This window comes from Carettochelys insculpta, chromosome 1, assembly GCF_033958435.1.
Source record: "Carettochelys insculpta isolate YL-2023 chromosome 1, ASM3395843v1, whole genome shotgun sequence".
NCBI lineage: Eukaryota > Metazoa > Chordata > Testudines > Carettochelyidae > Carettochelys > Carettochelys insculpta.
The window spans coordinates 63,123,474-63,143,886 of NC_134137.1; the positions used below are offsets into that span (position 1 = coordinate 63,123,474).

A 20,413-nucleotide genomic window follows, 5' to 3' on the forward strand; every position below is an offset into this window, starting at 1 on the left:
CCTGCCCCATGCTGGGACTGCAGCCTGAGTGCACCTTACCTCCATGACGAGGGCCTTGACAGTGGACTTACCCACACCAAACTGGTTTCCCACCGAATGGTACCAGTCAGGGGGGGATGAGCTTCCACAGAGCGACTGCAGTCCGCTTCTCCATGGGGGTGGAGGGCCACAGCTATGTGCCCTGTCTCCAGAGGCGAGCCATGCAAGCCTTGCACAGAGCTCCACGAATGTGACCTCCCACATGCAGAAGTTCTGGAGCCACTGCTGGTCATCCCACTGCCCCATGACCAGCTGGTCCCACCAGTCAAAACTCGTGCTGTGCCTCCAGATCCACCTGTGCACTGGGGGAGAGGGGCTGTGCATGTGTGACCGTCCAGCAGCAATTGGGAGCTTCTCAAAGGTGGTATCACGCTCACCCTCCGTGAGGAAGAGAAGAACAACCGTCAGAAGGTGCAGCAGGTGCCAAAGCACCTCTGTGTGGGGCCAGCGCAAGCCCAGGGGCTGCTCTGGCACCATGACTCACTGAAAAGAGCTGTGTCTCCCAGAAAGAGTCGAAGCCCTGCTCTAGGAGGTGTGCTGTCCCTGTGGAGGTTGGCACGCCTCAGCATGGACAGGAAATGGGCTTCGGGGGGGAGTGGTCCCTTCAAGGGAACGTCTCTCCAGGGCTCCCGGAAGGAAATGTTGATCTGCAACTCTGTCTGCTGTGGTTCTGGGTTTCCGTTTTGTCAAGAGAGCAGCCAGGCAGTCTGGCTGGGCACTGTCAACAGCATGGATCGAAAGATTGTTTTGCAGTGTGGCCGTGATCTGTCAAAGGTGTTGTCAGAAGATATCTTTGACAAAAACGCCGGTCAACAAGTCCCTCTAATCTAGGCATAGCCAGAGTGACATTAACTACATCCATCAAAGCATTCCTCCATGAACACAGTGATTTGTAGGATTGGGTTTGTAATCAGTATAGCTATTGTTAGTCAAAGGCAAGAGGTTTTTGTTCCCCACACCTCTGATCTATGTAGCTAAGGCAATATAATTGGAGCAGAGACCAAACCTAAGCTGTGCATGAAAATGAACTCCACTCAGCCAGTCCCAAGACTGGGACAATGCAGAGGTGGCTTAATGCCGCTTATAATTCAGCTTCATGCTCAATTGTACCAGGTGAGTCTCAGTTATATCACTCATCCTTTGGATTATAAAGTTCCATGTTTTACTACATCAGGTTATTTTCAGAGTTCCATTATTACCATTTCCTTTCACAGAGATATTCACTGCTTGTTCAACGTGTCTTTTGGCAGGAAAGTATTTAATACCTCACAATCTTTTGAAAATTAAGGGTTTGTTTTTTTAAGATTTCTTTTCCATTTCAGAGAATCACCCTTACAACATAAACAATCAGCTGCTGCTACTGCTGCTGCCTTGTTTGCTTAGCAAAAATATTTACCAAAACTAGCAGCTTTAAGTGTAAATTCACCTCCAGCACCCACATTTACCACAAGTAAGTATGAACGTCCCATGTACACCTATTGTAGATTTGAACTTTAAGCAAAACTGCCTGGGATTAATAATGTTAATTTTGAGAAAGGGATTTTAGTTTAAATATATTTATATCTAATGCTAAAGGCTATTTATGGAAATGAAAGGTAAGGTTTTTTTTTTATGATAAAGATGAACAGTTCAAAATACTATGAAATATAGCTAACCAGAAGTAAGACTAAAACTTTTGAGAAGTATGTGTTTCTGATTTTGTAGAGGGCTACATTTGACCACTTCCTTTAGTCTGATAACCGCCTACAGTCCTTTATTTTGTGATATCTCTGGAGGGTCTCACCTTTTGAAGAGTGAAACTCATGAGAAGGTATTTTTAAAGATAGACAGAGTACTTTCAAAGAACTGCAAAATTGCTATCACACAATTCTCACCCACAGCATCTGGGAGATAAGATTAAAACCACCTGAAAAACTTTTTAAAAAATTGCATGACAGGTTTATGCAGAACCAGCAATAGTTGTGTACCTGCATTTGTTTGGTAGCAAGGCTGTATTATTCTGACAGCTAGGAATGACAGTCTGATACTTTTGCCTGAATACAGGTGAAGTTCAGCCAGAGCCCGTAACCAACAATGCTGAGAAGGAAGACTCTCCTACGCTTAAGGACTATTTTTGTTTTTCTTATAGGCTTACTGTTGATAATAGACTACCAAAGTAGTAATGGGCCTGAAATGCAGAAAAGGTTTGCAGTGGGCCTTATGTTTTTACTTTGTTTCTTCCTGTGAAAAGCCTGAATAAAATACAGCCCTCCAGAAGTTTTGGGATTCAGGTTTACTTCAACAAACATTTTCAAATTACCAGCTTTGCAACAATTATAAATTCATTAATAATGGGTTTAACTGTCTAAATGCTATTATAATCCAATTTTTTAAAAAACCCAAGTTAATACCCTTCACGCTTCATAAATGGTTACTGTTTAAAGCCTCAAATTTTACAACTGTATTGCATATAGTTGGACTGCTGCACTCACACTGAGCTGTAATGAAGTAAAGAGGGCTCTGCAAGTGGAGTCTCTCTAGTCAGTTCCAAGAGTATAGCCTAAATCTTGTGGCTATTTATCTATCCAAGACCAGATTAATCAGGTTAGATTAACTGTAAAGTTGAGAAGGTAGAGAATTAATTTTAGAGATACTTGCTTGATTTTTCAGCCATTACATTGCTGTAGGATTAATACAGCTGATAACCCATTGAAATGAGAGGAATTAAACCCTTTTAAAATGATGTTTTGTTTTGAGAAGAGTAACAAATTCATCCCTGGGAAGTTGTTAAAGTTTAAATTAAAAAAAATTTAGAGATTTCATATTCAGAAGAATCTTTCAAGCAAAAGGCCTAGCAACACTTTCTTATGAACCACATCTTAATCCATTTTAGGCTTCTTCTAAAGTTGCTACTGGAAATGCAAAACAGTAAAAAGATACTCACAAGATCTTAAACATTTTAGAATGCACCACAATACATTTACCTATTTTTAAATACTCTAATTACCTCTGGGAGTCCATTCGAAGATACAACACCAACAGAATTCAAGAATGGAATAAAGCTTGTGAAATATACATTTTTGACCTGGAAAAAGTAAAATGGCATAACATTACAATAGTATAGAGCTACTACATAATTTTTACTAATATAGAAACTACCTCTGGTTGTTTGCAACTAAGTACTACCAAACAACTGCAATCAATCAGAAATAAGGAACTGTCCACACATTTGAAGATTTATGTTAATTACTAAATTGCGTATACACAATGAACAGTCAAATAGTACTTTTTTGAGTTCTAGTCTCTTCAGTTTCTGCTCACGGTAGACTGTACAGATATTTGTCATATCCCTCTCCTGCTTATAATGCTGATTAAATGAACAGCCACCTTAGAGCTCTTCATATATGCCTCCTATTTGTGGTGTGTGAGCACCCCAGAAGAGTGGCTTGAAATGTTTCCACTATCTGTATCACCACAGGAGTCATGTTCACAATCCTCATGTCCCTGTGCTCCCTCTTCTGAGGATACAAAGTGAACAGTGACTTCCACTGCCACTCAGTTTCTTCATCCCTCGGAGTCCAAAATAAAATAAGACTCTAAGCTCCAGTGAAGGGGCAGGGAGGTATAGGATCCACACATGCAGAGATCTCAGTTACTGTTAGATAAAGTGATGTATGTTCCTCCTTTGTACAGCACATGTGGGTCCCACTCTTAGGGTACATCTACACAGCAGCCTTATTCCAGGATAAACTATTCTGGATAGCTCTTTTCAAATAACGCTGCTACACACAAAATGCATTTCAAAATAGCACTTAGTTATTCCAAAACACAGCATCTGCACATAATAGAGACTGTTTTGAAATAGCGTCATTGGACGCACCATAGAAGAACATATAGCAGACGAGCAAGCGGGATTCAGAAAAGACAGAAGTATCATACAGAAATATTGGCACTCAGACTGATAGCGGAGAAAGCTCGACAAAAGAACAAGAACGTATACACTTGCTTCGTCAATTTTCAAAAGGCATTTGACATTATAGATCAGAAAGTGACTTGAGTGGTGTTGGAGTCATACGGAGTGGATGGCAGACTGATATGGTTGTTGAAGGATATCAATGACAATGCGAAGGCAGTGGTGAGACCATGCGGGGAGTTGGGAGGTTGGTTTAAAACAAGCAGAGGTACAAGACAAGGAGATCCAACATCGCCAAGCATCTTCATCGCACATTTGGAGAGAGCAATGGACAAGATCAAAGAAGAGGTAGAACGGATATCTGTGCACAGGAAAAGAATTAACAACTTGAGGTTTGCAGATGATATAGTTATCATTGAGGAAGATGAGGAAAAGCTAGTGAAAATGGTGCAGGTGTTAAACGAAGAAGGGAAGTGATACAAACGGATTATGAACATTGATAAAACAAGAACAATGGTATTTGGAGATAAGGAAATAGGAAAGAAGATCAGTATCAGTGGTACTGAACTAGAAAATGTAGAGAAGTCCACACATGTGGGGAGCAACATAATGTATGATCTAGACTGTAAGAAGGAAATAGTGACTAGAATAGCAAAAGCAAGAGTGAGTTTGAAGGTGATGGATAAGATCTGGAAAAGCAAAGCAATTAGCTTAAGAATGAAGCTGAGTGTCTTGAAAATGTGTGTATTCAGCAGCTTCCTGTAAGGATGTGAGACATAGTTGATAATGAAAGATTTTAAGGAAGAATATTGGCATTCGAAAGGCGTTATTATAGAAAGATTCCGAGATTAGGATGGATGTAGTAGGTCACCAATGAGGAATTATATAGGAAGATACAGCTGAAAGAGAACCTGCTGCAGAAGGTTATAAAACAGAAGCTACAACTATTTGGGCATATTTGCAGAATGAACGACAAACGAAAAAATCAAGACCCTGCTATTCAGCATAACAGATGGTTTGAATAGGAGAGAAAGACCCCACAGAAAAAGGATAGTGATATAATAGATTGGTGCGGAGCCAGTCTACAGAAACTAAGCCACTCCACACAGGACAGGAAAAGATGAAAAGAACTAATGAGATAGGCATCAGATACCAACGGGCACAGAGCCCACGGTTACCGATGATGATGATGAAGAATGTTGACTTTGGGTGAAAAACTAAGCTGTGTTTCTGTAATATCATATTGGAATGAAATGGAAGCATGATAAATCGATGATCAGAAAAAAAAAATAATCAGGAGTTACAAAAACCAGAACTGGCAAGAACAAACTGGGTTGAATGCAAACCTCTCAGCCCTATCTTCCTTCATACCTTTGGAATTGGGGGAATCACACATCAAATGGAGAGACTGCAAATCACAGTCTGAAGCCCAGACTCTCCTGCTTGAGAATGAAACAGATGCTTTGAAGTAACAGGTCTATCTGCACAGGCTCAGGAAGCGGAAGATGGGTGAGGCCACAGAATCCCCAGATTTTGCAACTTGCCATCCTGCAACTTGGGGGCCAGCCCCACTGCCAGCTCCTCCAACCTCAGGTCCCAGCCTCTGAGCTGCCCCCATGGGGTTCTGACAGCTCCATGTGCTTTGCCAGCACCCAGGGTCCTGCCTCCCCCAATCCCATAGGATTTTGCCAACCCTCAAGAGTTCTGACAACCTGGTGCACTTCACCAGCGCTCAGCACCGTTCCACCTGCCAGCTCCATGGGCTCTGCTAGCCCTTCGGGTCCTGCTACCTGCTGACCCTGTCACAGGCTCTGCAGCCAACCAGGCCTTGACAGCCATGGGGTCCTGCCACTGACTCAGGGCTCTGCAGCTGCTCCTAGCTGTGGCCTCAGCCTAAGGCAGTTAGGATTGCCAATTCTCCTAGATTGGACAGACAAGACGTCATTTGCAGCAATGGAGACCAGTCCAGGAGAGCAGGCAACCCAATCTTAACAGGGAGCTATAGCTCCGCACCTCCACCCCAAAAGTAGTTCCAGTGCCACGGTCCATCTGGAAAAACACTGCTATCTTTAGAAGATTTGGTGCAGTGATGAATAACTTAACACCAGTGATGAAACACTTTTCTGTTGAGTGAACTCGCTAAGCCACTGTTCTTTCCTGGAAGGTTCAGAACTATCAAACTGATGTCATTCTGAATATATCATTCCTGCAAATTCGTGGCTTTTTGACATAGATTGGATTTTGCATCTCCTTGTTTACAGAGTGGGCTGCTGTGCAGTTTTCCATAAGAATCTGGATGACAGAATCTTCAGTCAATGAGAGAAATAACTTGCTCGCTAGACTCAAACTATATATATATATATGAGTCCCCAGGAGGCCACATATTGGAGTCAGCATCAGACCTCTACATGCTCCTCGAGCCTTCTCAGATACCATGCACATTTCTGATGACAGATGAATCAGAACAGCTAATAATATTCATGTACTTTTTTTTAAATTGTCCCATCAATCTTAAAACTGATTACTGAAAGTAAAGAGTCCAAATCATATTGTGCATTTCTGGTTTGTACACTGACTTGATCAATGTTTAAAAAGGTCTGAATCACAGATGGGCAAAGCAGTCATAGAGCTACATACCATATGGTCTAGAAGTTTGTAAAATATCTTCACTGATGCCTGGGTGTGAATGCAAAGGTAGAGAATCAAGTGCTTTATGGTCTGAAATCTGTATTAAAAAGTGAACTTGTTGCTATTGAATCTAGTTGAGCCCTGAATATTTTCATCAAAGAAACCAGAACCAGGTTCTATTTTTTTAAATTGCCCCTCAAGCCTAGGGATGAAAAACAACAGGATCTGTTCCACTGGTAAGGTCACCTGTTCCAAAGATTTTCCTCATATAAATCCAACTCCCGGAAGAAGGTAAAATTATCATCTGTGTGTGCTTAGCTAGGCTGCCAAAATGGAGACTCACCTGTTGAACACTCATGCAACCAAAAAAATTCCAAAGGGAAGTACTCAGAATTGACAGCGAAATTCCTACAGCCATACAACAAAGATGCTTCTTATGCACAGGGCATATCAACACATGAAAATAAGCATCCTGTAACTCAAGGTCAAATGAACAAATCCAAGGGATCTCAAGCAGGAACAAATGGAGCAAGAGTTAGTATATGAAAGTTGGTGCCACCTGATATAATACTTCCTGTAATCCAGGATTGGGTGGCAACCTCCTTTCTCTTTTGGTATAAGAAAATAAGGGGACACCCTTCCCCACAAATTCTTGAGTTACTAACCCTATCACTTCTCAAATGATTAGATCAAGTATTTTTGACTTCTTGTGCTCTTGTGAGAATGATCCCTAAATAGTGACCAGGAAAGCCTATGAGTGGGAGACATGGAATGAAACTGAAGCCTTTCCTGATGACCTGCAAGACCTATACATCTGTGGTAGTTGCTATACAAATTTCTTGGAGAAATGACAGGTGAGAACCAAAAGGGAGGAAGGATGAGTTACAAATACTAGTAGCTTAGTCTGAAATCATCAATCATTGCATCAAATCTGATGTGTCTACACCTGTCCTGACTGTACCGTTACCAAAAAAAAAAAAAACATGTAGTTTCTCTCTTTTCAGACTGATCAGAATATTTGTTGACAAAATATGAGAAAGGTGCTGCATTTTTAATCTCTAAAGGAAGGAGCATAAGGAATGAAATTACTCCTTCCTAGAGGCTGGTATGTATAAATCTAAAGACGAGAATGGATCCTGAATCTTAACCAAAAGAGATGCATCATATGGATAAACCATGAGATTTCAAAATGAGAATGGGTATTCTGCTGTCACCCTCCTGTTCTGCTAATGGAGAAATCTTCATTACAGGTATCTGATTCTTCATGATGAGGTTTAACAGTAAAGAAACAGAGTTTCAGTAAAGGTGAATCATGATCAGGAGTTATTCTAATATCAAGGGAAGACCACATGGGACCCTTCCTTGCTAAGTAACCCCGTACTGCTAGTTGCTTTGATGTCTCTGAAGGCACTGAAAATGCCAGAGCCAAGATAGAGTGAAACTGATGATCTACATCTAAGAGCAGTGAAACTGATGAGCCCTGGTTTTAGAATATTCTCCTTTAGTAGCCCTCTTTTGTGAGCGTCCCACAGTGCCAACAGCCACCGGGGCCTGGGAACAAGGTGGGAGGGGAACCAGCTCCTCACCCCTGAAGAGGCAAGGCCAAGGATGGAAAGGCTAGGGCTCAGGTCAGTCAGCCCCACCACTGCGTGCTCCATGGCAGCACAGCACTCCATGGCACTTCAAAGGGGCATGGAACTCTATACAACAATGCTGCTATTGCATCAGCTAGGGCTCTGGGCCTTTTTCAAATGCTGGACTCCAGGGTAACTGCCCAGTTTGCCACCCCTCCCCGCCCCCGTTGGCAGACCATTAAGTGTCTTTTACATCAACACAGCACTAACAGCTCCAGCACAGTCTTCCTCAGTGCTGACTTCAATCAAACCTTTCTGTCATCAGGCAACGATGACAGGAAGCAGTGCAGAGTACCAGATTCAAAGTTCCATGTGTGTTGAACAGCACTGATCTCTAACTTCTTTAAGCGTTTAGGAAGCCTCCTCAGGTCTTCACGTTCCTTTTAATTTTAAGAGTCCCACCCCTGGTAACCAGAGCATTCAGATTGCGCTGGTACAGAACTTCCCGGATTCCGCCTCTGTTCATCTCTGTTCAAAATCCAAAAGTGCCAGCAGGGACTTTTCTACAGGAAAGACCTTTACCCTAGACTGTCTTACTGCACCTCTCAACAGATTTGCAGGTTGCATAGATGATACACAACAGGCTCTTCGGCTGTAAAGGCGTGTTGTGTCTGTTAGAGGAAAAGACCCGCCCCTTACCCCACATAATTTAAAAGCCTGGGAATTTTCATGTAATTAAAAACCTACTAATTCACTGGGAAGTTTTTTTTAAATTAGTGGTAACATGCACTAGTAAACACTAAACAAACAAACAAACAAACTAAAAAACAACTCAATAATAAACTATCCTAACAAGGAACTATAAATAGGACATCAGTGTTGTTTAACCTGCTAAGCTTCGGTTGGTCTGAAGGAAATGAATGGCAGTTGGAGGAGTTACGCTTGTTAGGCCCTTTGGAAGGAGAGCACAACCCTTACTAGAAACTACTAATGAGAACTTTCCCAGCTGCTGCACTGGGACACAAGCATGAGTAGAATCCACACACTGAGCACTCAAAGAAAAACTAAGTTAGATAGTTTACTTCATAGTTCAGTCTCCCATGTAAATACCAGAAGTAAATGCATGCCACCTAATGCTAAAAGTGAGGTTTTTTGTTTTTTTTAGAAAGAAAAGAAATACTGAGAAAAGTACAGTAAACTCTGTTTTATCCAGCACTCATTCAACCCGAACTTTCAAATAACCAGCACAAACATGAGCTTCCTGAACTGAGTGCAGGAGCATCACTCTGCCCCTCAGGGCAGTCTGCTCAGTGCTCGCCCTGCTTCCCTCTGAGCTGCTGGAGGGGTTTCCCAGCCCTGGGGCATGCTGGCAGAGCTCCACTCCCTGGTAGAGTTCCCCCAGTCATAGGGTTTCCAGAGTTGCCCCAAACCCAGTGCTCCAACAGGGCTGGAGCTGCCAGCAGGGCACCGCACACCAGCCAGCTCCCACCTGTGGGTCTGGCAGGGTTCCCTGCCCCCATGCCAGGGATCCCACGACTGCCTCTCTATTAAGCAGCGTAATTAAATTTCCAAAAACCTTGCGGACCCGGGGTTGCCAGCTATGACAAAGTTTACTGTATAGCACTACTGACCACCGGATTGAAGCAGACTAGCAATCATGTCAAAACATTTGTTTAAAATTGTTTAGTACTGCCTAAATGAATCATATCAGGTTTTAATCATATTTTTGGGATTCACCTTGCTTGATGAACATTACACTTACATCCAAGAGCATGAACGCTTAAAAAAACCCACTTTATTCTTACCTCCTCTAAATTACAATCATGTTCTTTACAAAGGACTTCAATAACTTTTGTATCTGTGTCAGTTTGTTTTGATGTACGTGTAGTCCTGTTCTGACCTCGCCTTGGAGCTCGAGTTGAGCCATTAATAGATAATGTGCTCACAGCAGATTCTGTAAAAGACAGTCAGCATTACTACAGAATTTTTTTTAAAAAAGAACAAGTTTCAACTGAAAACCAAAAAGAATATTTCTGACCTTTCCTTTTAAGCACCTTAATGGGTAATGTGGTTTTTAAAAGGGAGCCTACAAATGTTATGCAGCAGAACAGCAAGCACACTTGTGGTTTATATGTCAAGAATGGGGAGCTGCATCACAAACTCCACAAGAACAGAAAACTAATGAGACGTGGTCTTACTTGGGTCCTTGGACTTTATGGTTTTAAAGCTACTTGTGCAGAATTTAACATTGTTTAGCACTTTTAATCCACAACTGCCAAATAAGTTTGCAAGCAGCGGGTAAGCATTATTCTACTGTAACATCCAGAGTTAGACTATTTCCAAAAGCTCTCAAAAGGTTACTTAATGGTAACCAAAGTGCTTCAAGATGGACTTTGTATATTTATACTCTTAGAATGCACCCAGTGAGTGCAGCAAGACAGGAATACTTTCTGGTAGTGGTGCCTGTGACAGGAGTAGTTCACCTCTCCCTTTCTCCTCCCACCAGCAGCACTCATGCAAACTCAGGGGCACAGCTGTAGTGCCAACTTCTAAAGTGCAATATCAACTAATGGCAGAATTAGGACCTCGCAAGAGCAGGAAAAGTGGGCGGAGAATATCAATATACAGAGCATACTTTGCAGTAGACCCAAGGATTTCAGAACTGGATGTGAGCTCTCCTCCAAAGCTACTGATGCTCTCCTATCAACCAGTTTATGAAACTGAATTGCGTCTGTGATGTTGCACCCCATATTCCTTATGGAAATGTATTTATTAATATGAATAGGAGCTACATATTGAACCTCTCTTGTATGGCACCCTTGGGACCTCATCAGTGCCAAATGAGAGAATTTGCCATATGATGGGAGGTCAATACTGTCTAGCACATTACCAACACTTTCACCGCTTACTGGACTCTTAGAAGACATTTAGGGGTAAATTAGAGCTAAACAACAGCACAAAACCCTGACTGGTGGCTGTAAACAAAATGTTATTCCTGTATTTGAAGTTAGAAATATGAAATATAAACCTGTTTATTAATCTAGATACGGTAAAGTGACAACCATTAGTAGTACTAAAAATAACTTTATGGCCCAGTACTCTGAACAATAATGTGTGAATAGTCTTATTTTCCCTGTAAGCCTGAAGTACAGTTGTGGTCCCAGGCTAGTTCCCCTGACACTTGAACCCATTTTGGATGCTGTACTTTTTCACTGTAAATGTGAGAAGTTTAAACTGAACACAAATGATACTACCTTTGGCAAAAGAGATACAAAGGTGGGAAACCAAACGGGTGGCTGCCAGGCTCCAAGACACACCTCCTTATCTCTCAAGATAATTGTTGGAAATACCTGAAACTGAACGGGGGGGGAGGAGGATCAGGCCCAAGCTGGAAGGTTTCTAGCTTGCGAGAAAACATTATTAGAACTACTGACAGGATAAGAAATGGCATGTTTCTTTGAGTATTAGTCTTAGCAGGTTTTGTTTTATTTTGCTTAGTAACTTACTTTGATCTTTCTGCTATTATTTGCAACTCCATAATTCCTACTTTTTGCACTTAAACTATTTTTGTTTATTAATAAATCCAGTGTAAATAATTGTAACCTTGGGGGGATAGCAACCGTGCACCTCTGTTGATAAGGGGGGTGAATAATTTATGAGCTTGTTCTTTATAAAACTTTGTGGGGTTTTAGCTACATCGGTGCTGTGTCAAGTCCTATATTGCTACATTTTATAAAAGGATGAATTTAAACTCCTATCAGAACTGGGGAGCCAAATCTTAATCCCAAGGCTATTTTTTCCTCCAGCAGTTAGTTACATGAAAGTTGAAACTGTCCACATTTTAGAATAAAAAAGGGAGAGAACCAGTCTTTTTGAACATTGAAGTTATACTTCAACGGTGCAGGCACAACACTGCCAATAACATGCATTGATAAATCGTTTTAAAAATGGGGGATATCAGACAAATTCAGGGTTTATATTATAATCTAAAACCAGAATCGTTATTGATGACAGTCTTTCACAACACTGTTAAAGGAAAACACCAACTTTCTTCCTTGTTCATAAGCCAAACTTTCTAATATTTCAATATACCATTCAAATCCGTTCTCTGATGAAGTGGGTCTATCCCACAAAAGCTCATCACTGAATGAATTATTTTGCTAGTCTTTAAATTGCTACATTTCTGCTGTTTTGTTTTGTTTCCCTAATGGAAGGCATCCAACCAAAAAAAAAAAAATGAAGAACTCTCCAAAATTACACAACAGTGTTATCTGGAACATTATTTTCAGAGTTCTTAGTGAGATTTCCGAGGTTTTAAATGTACAACAAGAATATACTAGAAGTTACTGTCGAAGATACAGCTTTACTTGGAAAAGTTTGATTTTCTACAGGAATGAACATTTACTAATATAAGGCTACAGCTACACTGAGGCTTCTATTTTGGAATACATTTGTATCCGGAAATAGAAACCCTGCAGCCGAGCACAATATTTTATTCCTGCTACCCCTCATTGTGAAAGGGATAGTGGAAAATTCGAAACAGGCACCTATTTCAAACCTCAGTGCCAGCCGTGTCAAAATCAGTTACCTTGAAATGGTTTACACAATTTGCGCAACACAAATTGAGTAAGTTCTTTTGAGAAAGGCTACAATGTAGCCCTAGCCTAAGTGTTTGATTTTTAGTTGACTTCAGTCTAAGCAATGAAAGAGGAAATTACTTATCTCTAACTGGAGGTTCAAGATATATGATCCCTATCTGAATTCCACTGGGGTTTTATGCATGCACACTTGTTCAGAGCCAGAGGTATCATATACCACTATGTCATGGAGGTCCCATTTGTGGTCAGTCACAAACTGTCTGCTGAAAGTCTGTAAACTGCCTCCTGAGTGAATCTGAACGAGTCTGTCCGTTGGAGACAGAGTCCAAATAAGATGATCAGTAGGGCAAAAGCTCTAATTCCAGTTGACTCCTGCTGTACACAAATTGGTTGGCATCCTGCCTCCCTTGTTTGTGGATGTATCAAATAGCTGTGTTTTCTGACGTGGTAAGAACACAATTGGAATGGATGAATAGGAGAAATGCTTGGTATGCCTTCCTTACAGACAGGATTTCCAGAATGTTGATGTTCATCCTGGATTCCCAAGGAGTCCATGTTCCCCATGTCATGTGATTTGCCTATATGTACTCCCCAACATACAAGGGATAAGTTGGCAATGCTGATCTTATCTGAGGAGGAAGGGAGAAAAGGACCCCTATGAAAACCTGAGATAGGCCTGTCCCACCAGTGAAGTAAAGAGGATTCTGGGCAGGACATGAAATCCATGGCATGATGTACATGTGAGTTTACTTTCTGGAGCCACATCTGGAGGAAAGTAAAGGCTGTAATAGATGTGCATGTGGCCATGTGGCCCAGGGACAGACAGAATGGTTATTGAAAATGTGGGCTAGGAGTTCTTGGAACCTCTCCCTCAATAGGTAAGCTTGTGCTATGAACAAGTGGATGTTGATCCCTATTAAATTTAGGGACCGTGTGGAGTCCAAGGCTGAGTTCTCAACATTGATGCTGACTCCAAGGGTGGAGAGGAGGCAGAGCTGTATGGAGGCTGAAAACTGGGTTTCATATCTGGACTGTGCCACTAGAAGCAAGTCTTAGAACCAGGGGAACATAAGGCCCCCGTAAGGCCTGTGATAGGCCACTAGGAGTGAGAAAACCTTAGCAAAGACCTCGGGAGAACTGGTGAGTCCAAATGAAAAGATCAAATACTGAAAACAGTGCAAGCCAAATCATGACTCTCTGGATCCATCTTTGTGCTGGATGAAATAATAGGAAAGCAGGCATTCTGCATATCAAGAACTGTAAACCAAGTGCCCCTTTCTAAGGATGGGATGATTGTTGCTAACTTGATATAAAACTTGAGGATGAAATGACAGATAGTGGAGGTACAGAACTAGCCTGTGCCTGCCTTTCTTTTGGAGTATTATGAAGCTAAAAAGAATCCCATCCTCTGGCATTCTGGAGCAACAAGCTATATAGTTCCTCTTTGCAACAAGGAGCTCACCTCCAGGGTGAGGGAAGTTGTTGTGAGAATGATCCCTGAAGAGGGGCTGGGGGAGGGGCTGTGGATGAAACAGCATGATTAACTCAATAGGATAGCCATGACATTTAGCATCCATTTGTCCTTTGTTTTTGTACTCCAAGCTGACAGAAAGAGCACTAGATGACATCCCTGAAGGGAGTGGAGTGGTTGCATGGCAGTAAGCAAGGTTGTTGATGGCTTTCTAGAGTTTCTCAGAAAGATCTCGTCTGTGGGATTGGCATCCACTAGAAGGAAGGCTATAAGGACAGACTTGGAAAATATTATCTGAGTCGTCTCACATTTCTGTGCTGGTCTGTATGGTCTCAGATGGAAAAATTGAAGGTCCTGTAACACTGCAGCAGACAGTAGAATTTATGCTTGGTTACACGTGCATAAATACAATGGAATGAAGTGCAGCTCTCTAACCTTTAAGGGTGTGGAGACAATCATCCATTTTCTGGTAATCAACAAAAATCGGAGATTTTTAATAGCATTTTGAAATCCCTCAGAAAACCAGAGGAATGGAGCGCTAATTCACTAATTGGTTTGATAATTCAAAATTCTGAATTGAAGGCTAGCTGAGGAGAAGACTTTGTGGGACAAAAGATCTAACCACTTGTCCAATTATTGGATGAAATGGAGCTCAGGGGCTATTGTCTAGACTGTTCTGTCACCCCCTAAATGATGAGTGAATTGATGAGGGAAGGCGGTGCAAGAAAAGAAACTCAGGTCCGTTAGCTGGTACACTACAGCCTTTTTCTGCCCCCTTGAGAGTAGCCATACACATGGCCAGTTTACAGCAAACTGTTCTAGCCAGCTCAAGAATGGCACCATTGATCAGCAGAATAACTGTCTGGCACCTATAAGTGAAGGATATCCAGCAGCTTATGCTGAGACAGGTGAATCTTTCCAGCACATCTACACAAGAGACCTTGTAACTGACAACAGTAATTGGGAGGAAAGAGGGCAGAGAGGAAGACAGTGAAGTCAGTGCCACATTAGGTGAGGATGATGGGAATCTTTTCTGCTCCAATGACACCATCAGAACCAAGCTGAGAAGCTCTTCTTTCCTTGTTGGTTTCATGATGGGAAGACAGGTAAAATTTCTCTTGCAGAACGGGCAGGTTTTAAGCATAGGTATTGGGGTTAGAGCCCCAATAGGTATTGGGGTTAGAGCAGCATAATAGATCGCTGTATAGGAAACCAGTGACGCTGTGGCACTGGAATGGAGGATACTGCCAAGATACTTAAGGCTCCTTTGGATATTTGCAGTGGTAATGATGGATGTAGAGTCCCTGCTCACACCCAGTTCCTCCAAAGACAAAGATTGGTTCCATTAGCAGTACCACTGAAGCCAGTAGAAGCGTGTAGAACATTGGAGCACAGGGTGCTTCAGCTGTGGCATATCCTGAGTGAGAGATCCAGTGTCCTCCAACATAGAAGGCCCCAAAAGGTGTGGAGACTTTGGCTCTCCAAGGACAAATACTTCCTGGGGACTCTATTGCTTTGCAGACCTCCCTGGTATTAAAGGTATTCTTTCTGTGCCTGGAGAGAGAGTGCTGGTCTTCTCTGGAGTGGGCAGTTCTCATAAGCTGCGTCTACACGTGCACGCTACTTCGAAGTAGCGGCACCAACTTCGACGTTAGGCGGCGAGACGTCGAAGTCGCTAACCTCATGAGGAGATAGGAATAGCGCCCTATTTCGACATTCAACGTCGAAGTAGGGACCGTGTAGACGATCCGCGTCCCGCAACGTCGAAATTGCTGGGTCCTCCATGGCGGCCATCAGCTGGGGGGTTGAGAGATGCTCTCTCTCCAGCCCCTGCGGGGCTCTATGGTCACCGTGGGCAGCAGCCCTTAGCCCAGGGCTTCTGGCTGCTTCTGCGGCAGCTGGGGATCTATGCTGCAGGCACAGGGTCTGCAACCAGTTGTCAGCTCTGTGGATCTTGTGTTGTTTAGTGCAACTGTGTCTGGGAGGGGCCCTTTAAGGGAGCGGCTTGCTGTTGAGTCCGCCCTGTGACCCTGTCTGCAGCTGTGCCTGGCATCCCTATTTCGATGTGTGCTACTTTGACGTGTAGACGTTCCCTCGCTGCGCCTATTTCGATGTTGGGCTGAGCAACGTCGAAGTTGAACATCGACGTTGCTGGCCCTGGAGGACGTGTAGACGTTATTCATCGAAATAGACTATTTCAATGTTGGCTGCACGTGTAGACGTAGCCATAATCTATAAAGCACCTATGTTGGTTTGTGCAGTTCCAGTGCCTGATACTGGAAGATCTGGCAGCTTGTGCAGTATTTTCTTTTGTTTTAGAACGTGCTCCCCCCGCCCCATGACTGAAATTCATGGAAGGAGCATCTTTCTTAGATTTGGAGGAAAAGTTAGTGCCATGTGTACACCACACTTCCCGACTTCCTAACTAGGTTCCAGCACGTGCCAGATTCAGAGTCCATAGCCAGAGACACTCTCATAGCTGTCTCAGGCCAATGTAACAAGGTGCTGCCCACCGGGTCCAAATGAGTTCCATGAGGTGCTTCTGGAAGCACAAAACCTGGCTTTTTTCAGATATGGCTGGGGAAGAACTGACACATATTGCACCCGGATGCAAACTGGGCATCTCCCAAGCTCTGGAGCATGGGTTCCCAAACTGGGAGGCGTGAAGAAATTACTGGGGGTCTCAAGGTAAGTCAGTCCCCCCTCTTTCATTTCCCCTGCCCCAAGAAAGATCCCACTCACAGCAACGAACTCAATTGGTTAACTACCAGTTGAGTCCTTTCTTCAAACACACAGGGGCGCTCTAAGCAGCCCTTGCCGTTTTATGTGGGCAACCCTGCAGCCACTATAAAAAGGTAATGGCTGCAAAGACCCACATGTAGTGCCCTCCTGCAAAGGTGAGTGAATGAGTGTGGGCTGGGGGAAGGAGGTGAGGAGGATGGGGGAGGGGGGAGAGGGATGGGTAAGCGGGGGCAGGTGGTACCTGGATGCAGGGAGGGGCTCCAGCAGCTGGACCACGGGGTGGTTGCAGCTGGTGGGCAGCTCGAGTTGGGGAGGTGGGGGGGCACAGGCAGCTGGCCCAGGGCTTGGGCAGCTGGCCCCAGCAGTGGTCTAGCCTGGAGCTCAGGTGGCTCAGGCGGTGGGCCAGCAGCTTGGGTGGCTGGCCGGGGCCCTGGCAGGTTGCCCACAGCTCACGAGGCTCCAGCAGGTTAGGCCAACAGGCCCACAGCTGGCTGGGGCTCAGGACGGTGGGCCCACAGCTGACAGGGCTCAGCTGACTGCCCAGAGTTCTTGCCAGTAGGCCTGCAGCTCCTGGGGCTCTGGTGGCTCGGGACAGCAGGCCTGCGGCTGGCTGGGGATCCAGCAGCTTGGGTTGCAAGCCCATGGCTGGCTAGGGCTCGGGTGGCTGACCCGAGGCTTTCCTGCAGCTAGGGCAGTGGGCTGGGGCTTAGGGCAGCAGGCCCGCACCTGACAGGGCATGGGCGGCTTGCTGGGGCTCCAGCCAGCCAGCCAGCTAGCTGGCGGCTCGTGGAGGACTGGCCAGAAGGCCCGCAGCTCACAGGGCTCCAGCGGCTCGGGTTGCAGGCCCGGGGCTGATGGTGGTGGGCCCACAGCTGGTCAGGGCTTGGGTGGCTGGCTGGGGTTCCAGTGGCTGGCCCACAGGGCTCCAGCGGCTCAGGCTGAGGGCCCATGACTTGGGTCAGCAGGCCTGTGGCTGGCGGGGCTCTGGCATCTTGGGCAGCAGGCCCAGGGCTCCAGCGGCTCAGGACATTGGGCTAGCATCTCAGGTTGGAGGTTCGTGCAGCTGTCCTGTGGCTGATGGGGCTTAGGTGGGTGGCTGGGGCTTGGGCAGCTCAGGCCAGAGGCTCACAAGGCTTGGATGACCAACCCTGGCAGTGCGAGTCTCTGGCTGCTCAGGAGGGTAGCTAGCCCTGGCATTGCAGGGCTCGGGCAGCTTAGGCGGCTGGCCCATGGTTCAGGTGGCCGATGGGGCTCAGGCAGCTGGCCCATGGCCCTGGTGGCTGGTCCTGGAAGTTCAAGGGGAGGGGCTCGAGCAACTGGCCCTGGCAGTGCAGGGCTCAAACAGCTTGGGCAGGACACTCGCAGAGCTCAAGTGGCTGGGCTCAGCAGCATAAGGCTTGGATGGGGGCTCGAGGTGCTGGCCTCAGCAGTGCAAGGCTCAGGCAATTCCCGTAGATGACTTGGGCAGCTTGCCCATGGCTGGTGGGGCTCAGGTGGCTGGCCAAGGCTCAGGCCAAAGGCTTGAGGGACTTGGGTGGCTGGTCCCGACAGCGCAAGACTCCAGAAGCTGGGCTGGGTTGCTGGCCTGAGGCTCAGGTTTGTGGCCCACCACTTGGATGGCTGACCCTGGCAATGCTCTGGCGGCTCTCCCTGGCAGTGCAAGGGGAGGGGCTTGGTCGGGAGGCTCATGGAACTCCAGTGGCTGGCCTCAGCAGCGTGCAGCTTGGGTGCAGGGCTCGCAGAGCTGGCCTCGGCAGTTCAGGGCTCAGGCACCTTGGGTAGGTGGCTTGGGTGGCTAGCCCTGGGCTCAGTCAGGCCTGCACCAGGCACCCACAAGGTGGGGGCTGTGCCGTTAGCCTGGTCGGTTCATACTTAGCCTCTGGGCTGAGGCTGGCACAGTGTCTGGAACCCTGGCCAGGGCTGCAGTTGATCTGCTGTACCTGCAGTTCTGAGGCCATGCCAGCAGCCCAGTTGGGGCAGAGCTAGTGCCCATGTGGCCAGGGCCATGTCCAGCATGGGGCTGGAACCAGCTTTTGGAGCCCATGGCTGGGGCCCAGCAGGGGTCAAGGTCTGGCAGAAGGTAAGGGAGCCCTGCAGTTGGTGAGGCACTAAGGCTCATGTGGTTGGCATGCAGCTCAAGAGGGCACAGCTCTATTGAGTCACTGACAGTTTGTGAGGTAATGTGCCTGACTCGGGGTAGGGAGGGAAAAGAGTAGGATGCCTGGCTGCAGAGGGTGGCATTTGGCTGTGGGGGGTGGGGCATGTCATGGCAATCCACAGGAGAACAGAGAGAGCAGTGGGAGGGGTTTGGGGACTTGCCCTGCCATTTAAAGAGTGATCTTGGGTGCAAAAAATATTGGAGATCATTGCCTTTAAAAATTTTTAAATTTCAAGTTTCATATCACAATGTTGGGTTGGTGTTTTTGTTTTTTTTTGCCTTTTGATATGTAGGGGTACTGGTTCGGTGGGTTTGGAGGCCGAAGAACAAATGTAGAAGGCAATGAAACTTTTTCAAACTTTCTAACATGCTCACGGGAGTTTTTGGGACTATTCTATCATGGCAGTAGGTAATCAGTCTTGTGCAGTTACTGGTGGTGGGGTGTATATAGGGCAGCATGTGTCCGTACATAACAACAGTAAATAAACATTCACAATAACTTATCAAAAGTAACTTGCATCCACTAAATTTATTCTAACGAGGAAAATTTTTATAGATTTTTTTCAAATATATTATTGCCACAATTAAGAAAAGGAAGTATGATGAAGACTACATTAAGTATGGCTTCACTGTCATAGAAAAAAATGGAATCAATCATCCTCAATGCGTAGTAGGCCACACAGTTCTCAGCAATGATGCCTTGAGACCTAGTTGTCCTGAGTGACACTTGACAAAGAACTACAGCGCTTTGACAGATAAACCAAAAGAGAGTTTTTTGCGCTAAACTTCAACATTTGAAGAACATAAAGCTGGACACTACTGGGGCTTTCCACCAAGCATCAGCCAAGGCGATAGAAGCATCTCATGAATGGTCATTGCTCATCGCTAAAACCAAGAAAGTGCACGTAATCCAAGAACCTCTTGGGAAGCCTTGCTTGTTGAAAGCAGCTGATATTGTGCTAGGTGTTGAAAGCAAGAGAAAACTATTGGAAATTTCGCTTTCCGACAACTCCATGAAACATCGCATCAATGACCTGGCAGAAGATCTTAAACTTCAAGCTGTGGAGGCAGTGTTGGCTTCTCCTTCTTTTTTTTTTGCAACTCTGTGTGACGATACCACAGATGTAGCACAATGCTGTCAGCTATTTGTCCATGTGTGATTCATTAAAAAAGGAACTGTGAAGGACACACTGCTTTTTTCAAAGGAATTGATGACCACATCAAAGGCTTCTGATGTTATGAAAATTATTTCTGACTTTATTTTCTTAAAAAAAAAAGACTTTCAAGGGGAAAACCGATTGCTATATGCAC

At 44.9% G+C, this 20,413-nt stretch overlaps 1 protein-coding gene across 2 annotated transcripts in view; it reads right to left on the reverse strand.

The window, feature by feature from the left end:
• The window catches only part of RB1 (RB transcriptional corepressor 1), a 193,386-nt gene that overhangs the window by 126,491 nt on the left and 46,482 nt on the right, over nucleotides 1–20,413 (reverse strand). For both annotated transcript variants that reach the window (XM_074987922.1, XM_074987914.1), the window contains 2 exons: nucleotides 9,939–10,087; nucleotides 3,026–3,103 (listed from right to left, as the gene is read on the reverse strand). In XM_074987922.1, coding sequence (XP_074844023.1) covers nucleotides 3,026–3,103; nucleotides 9,939–10,087 — 227 coding nt within the window. The remainder of the gene's footprint in view (nucleotides 1–3,025; nucleotides 3,104–9,938; nucleotides 10,088–20,413) is intronic.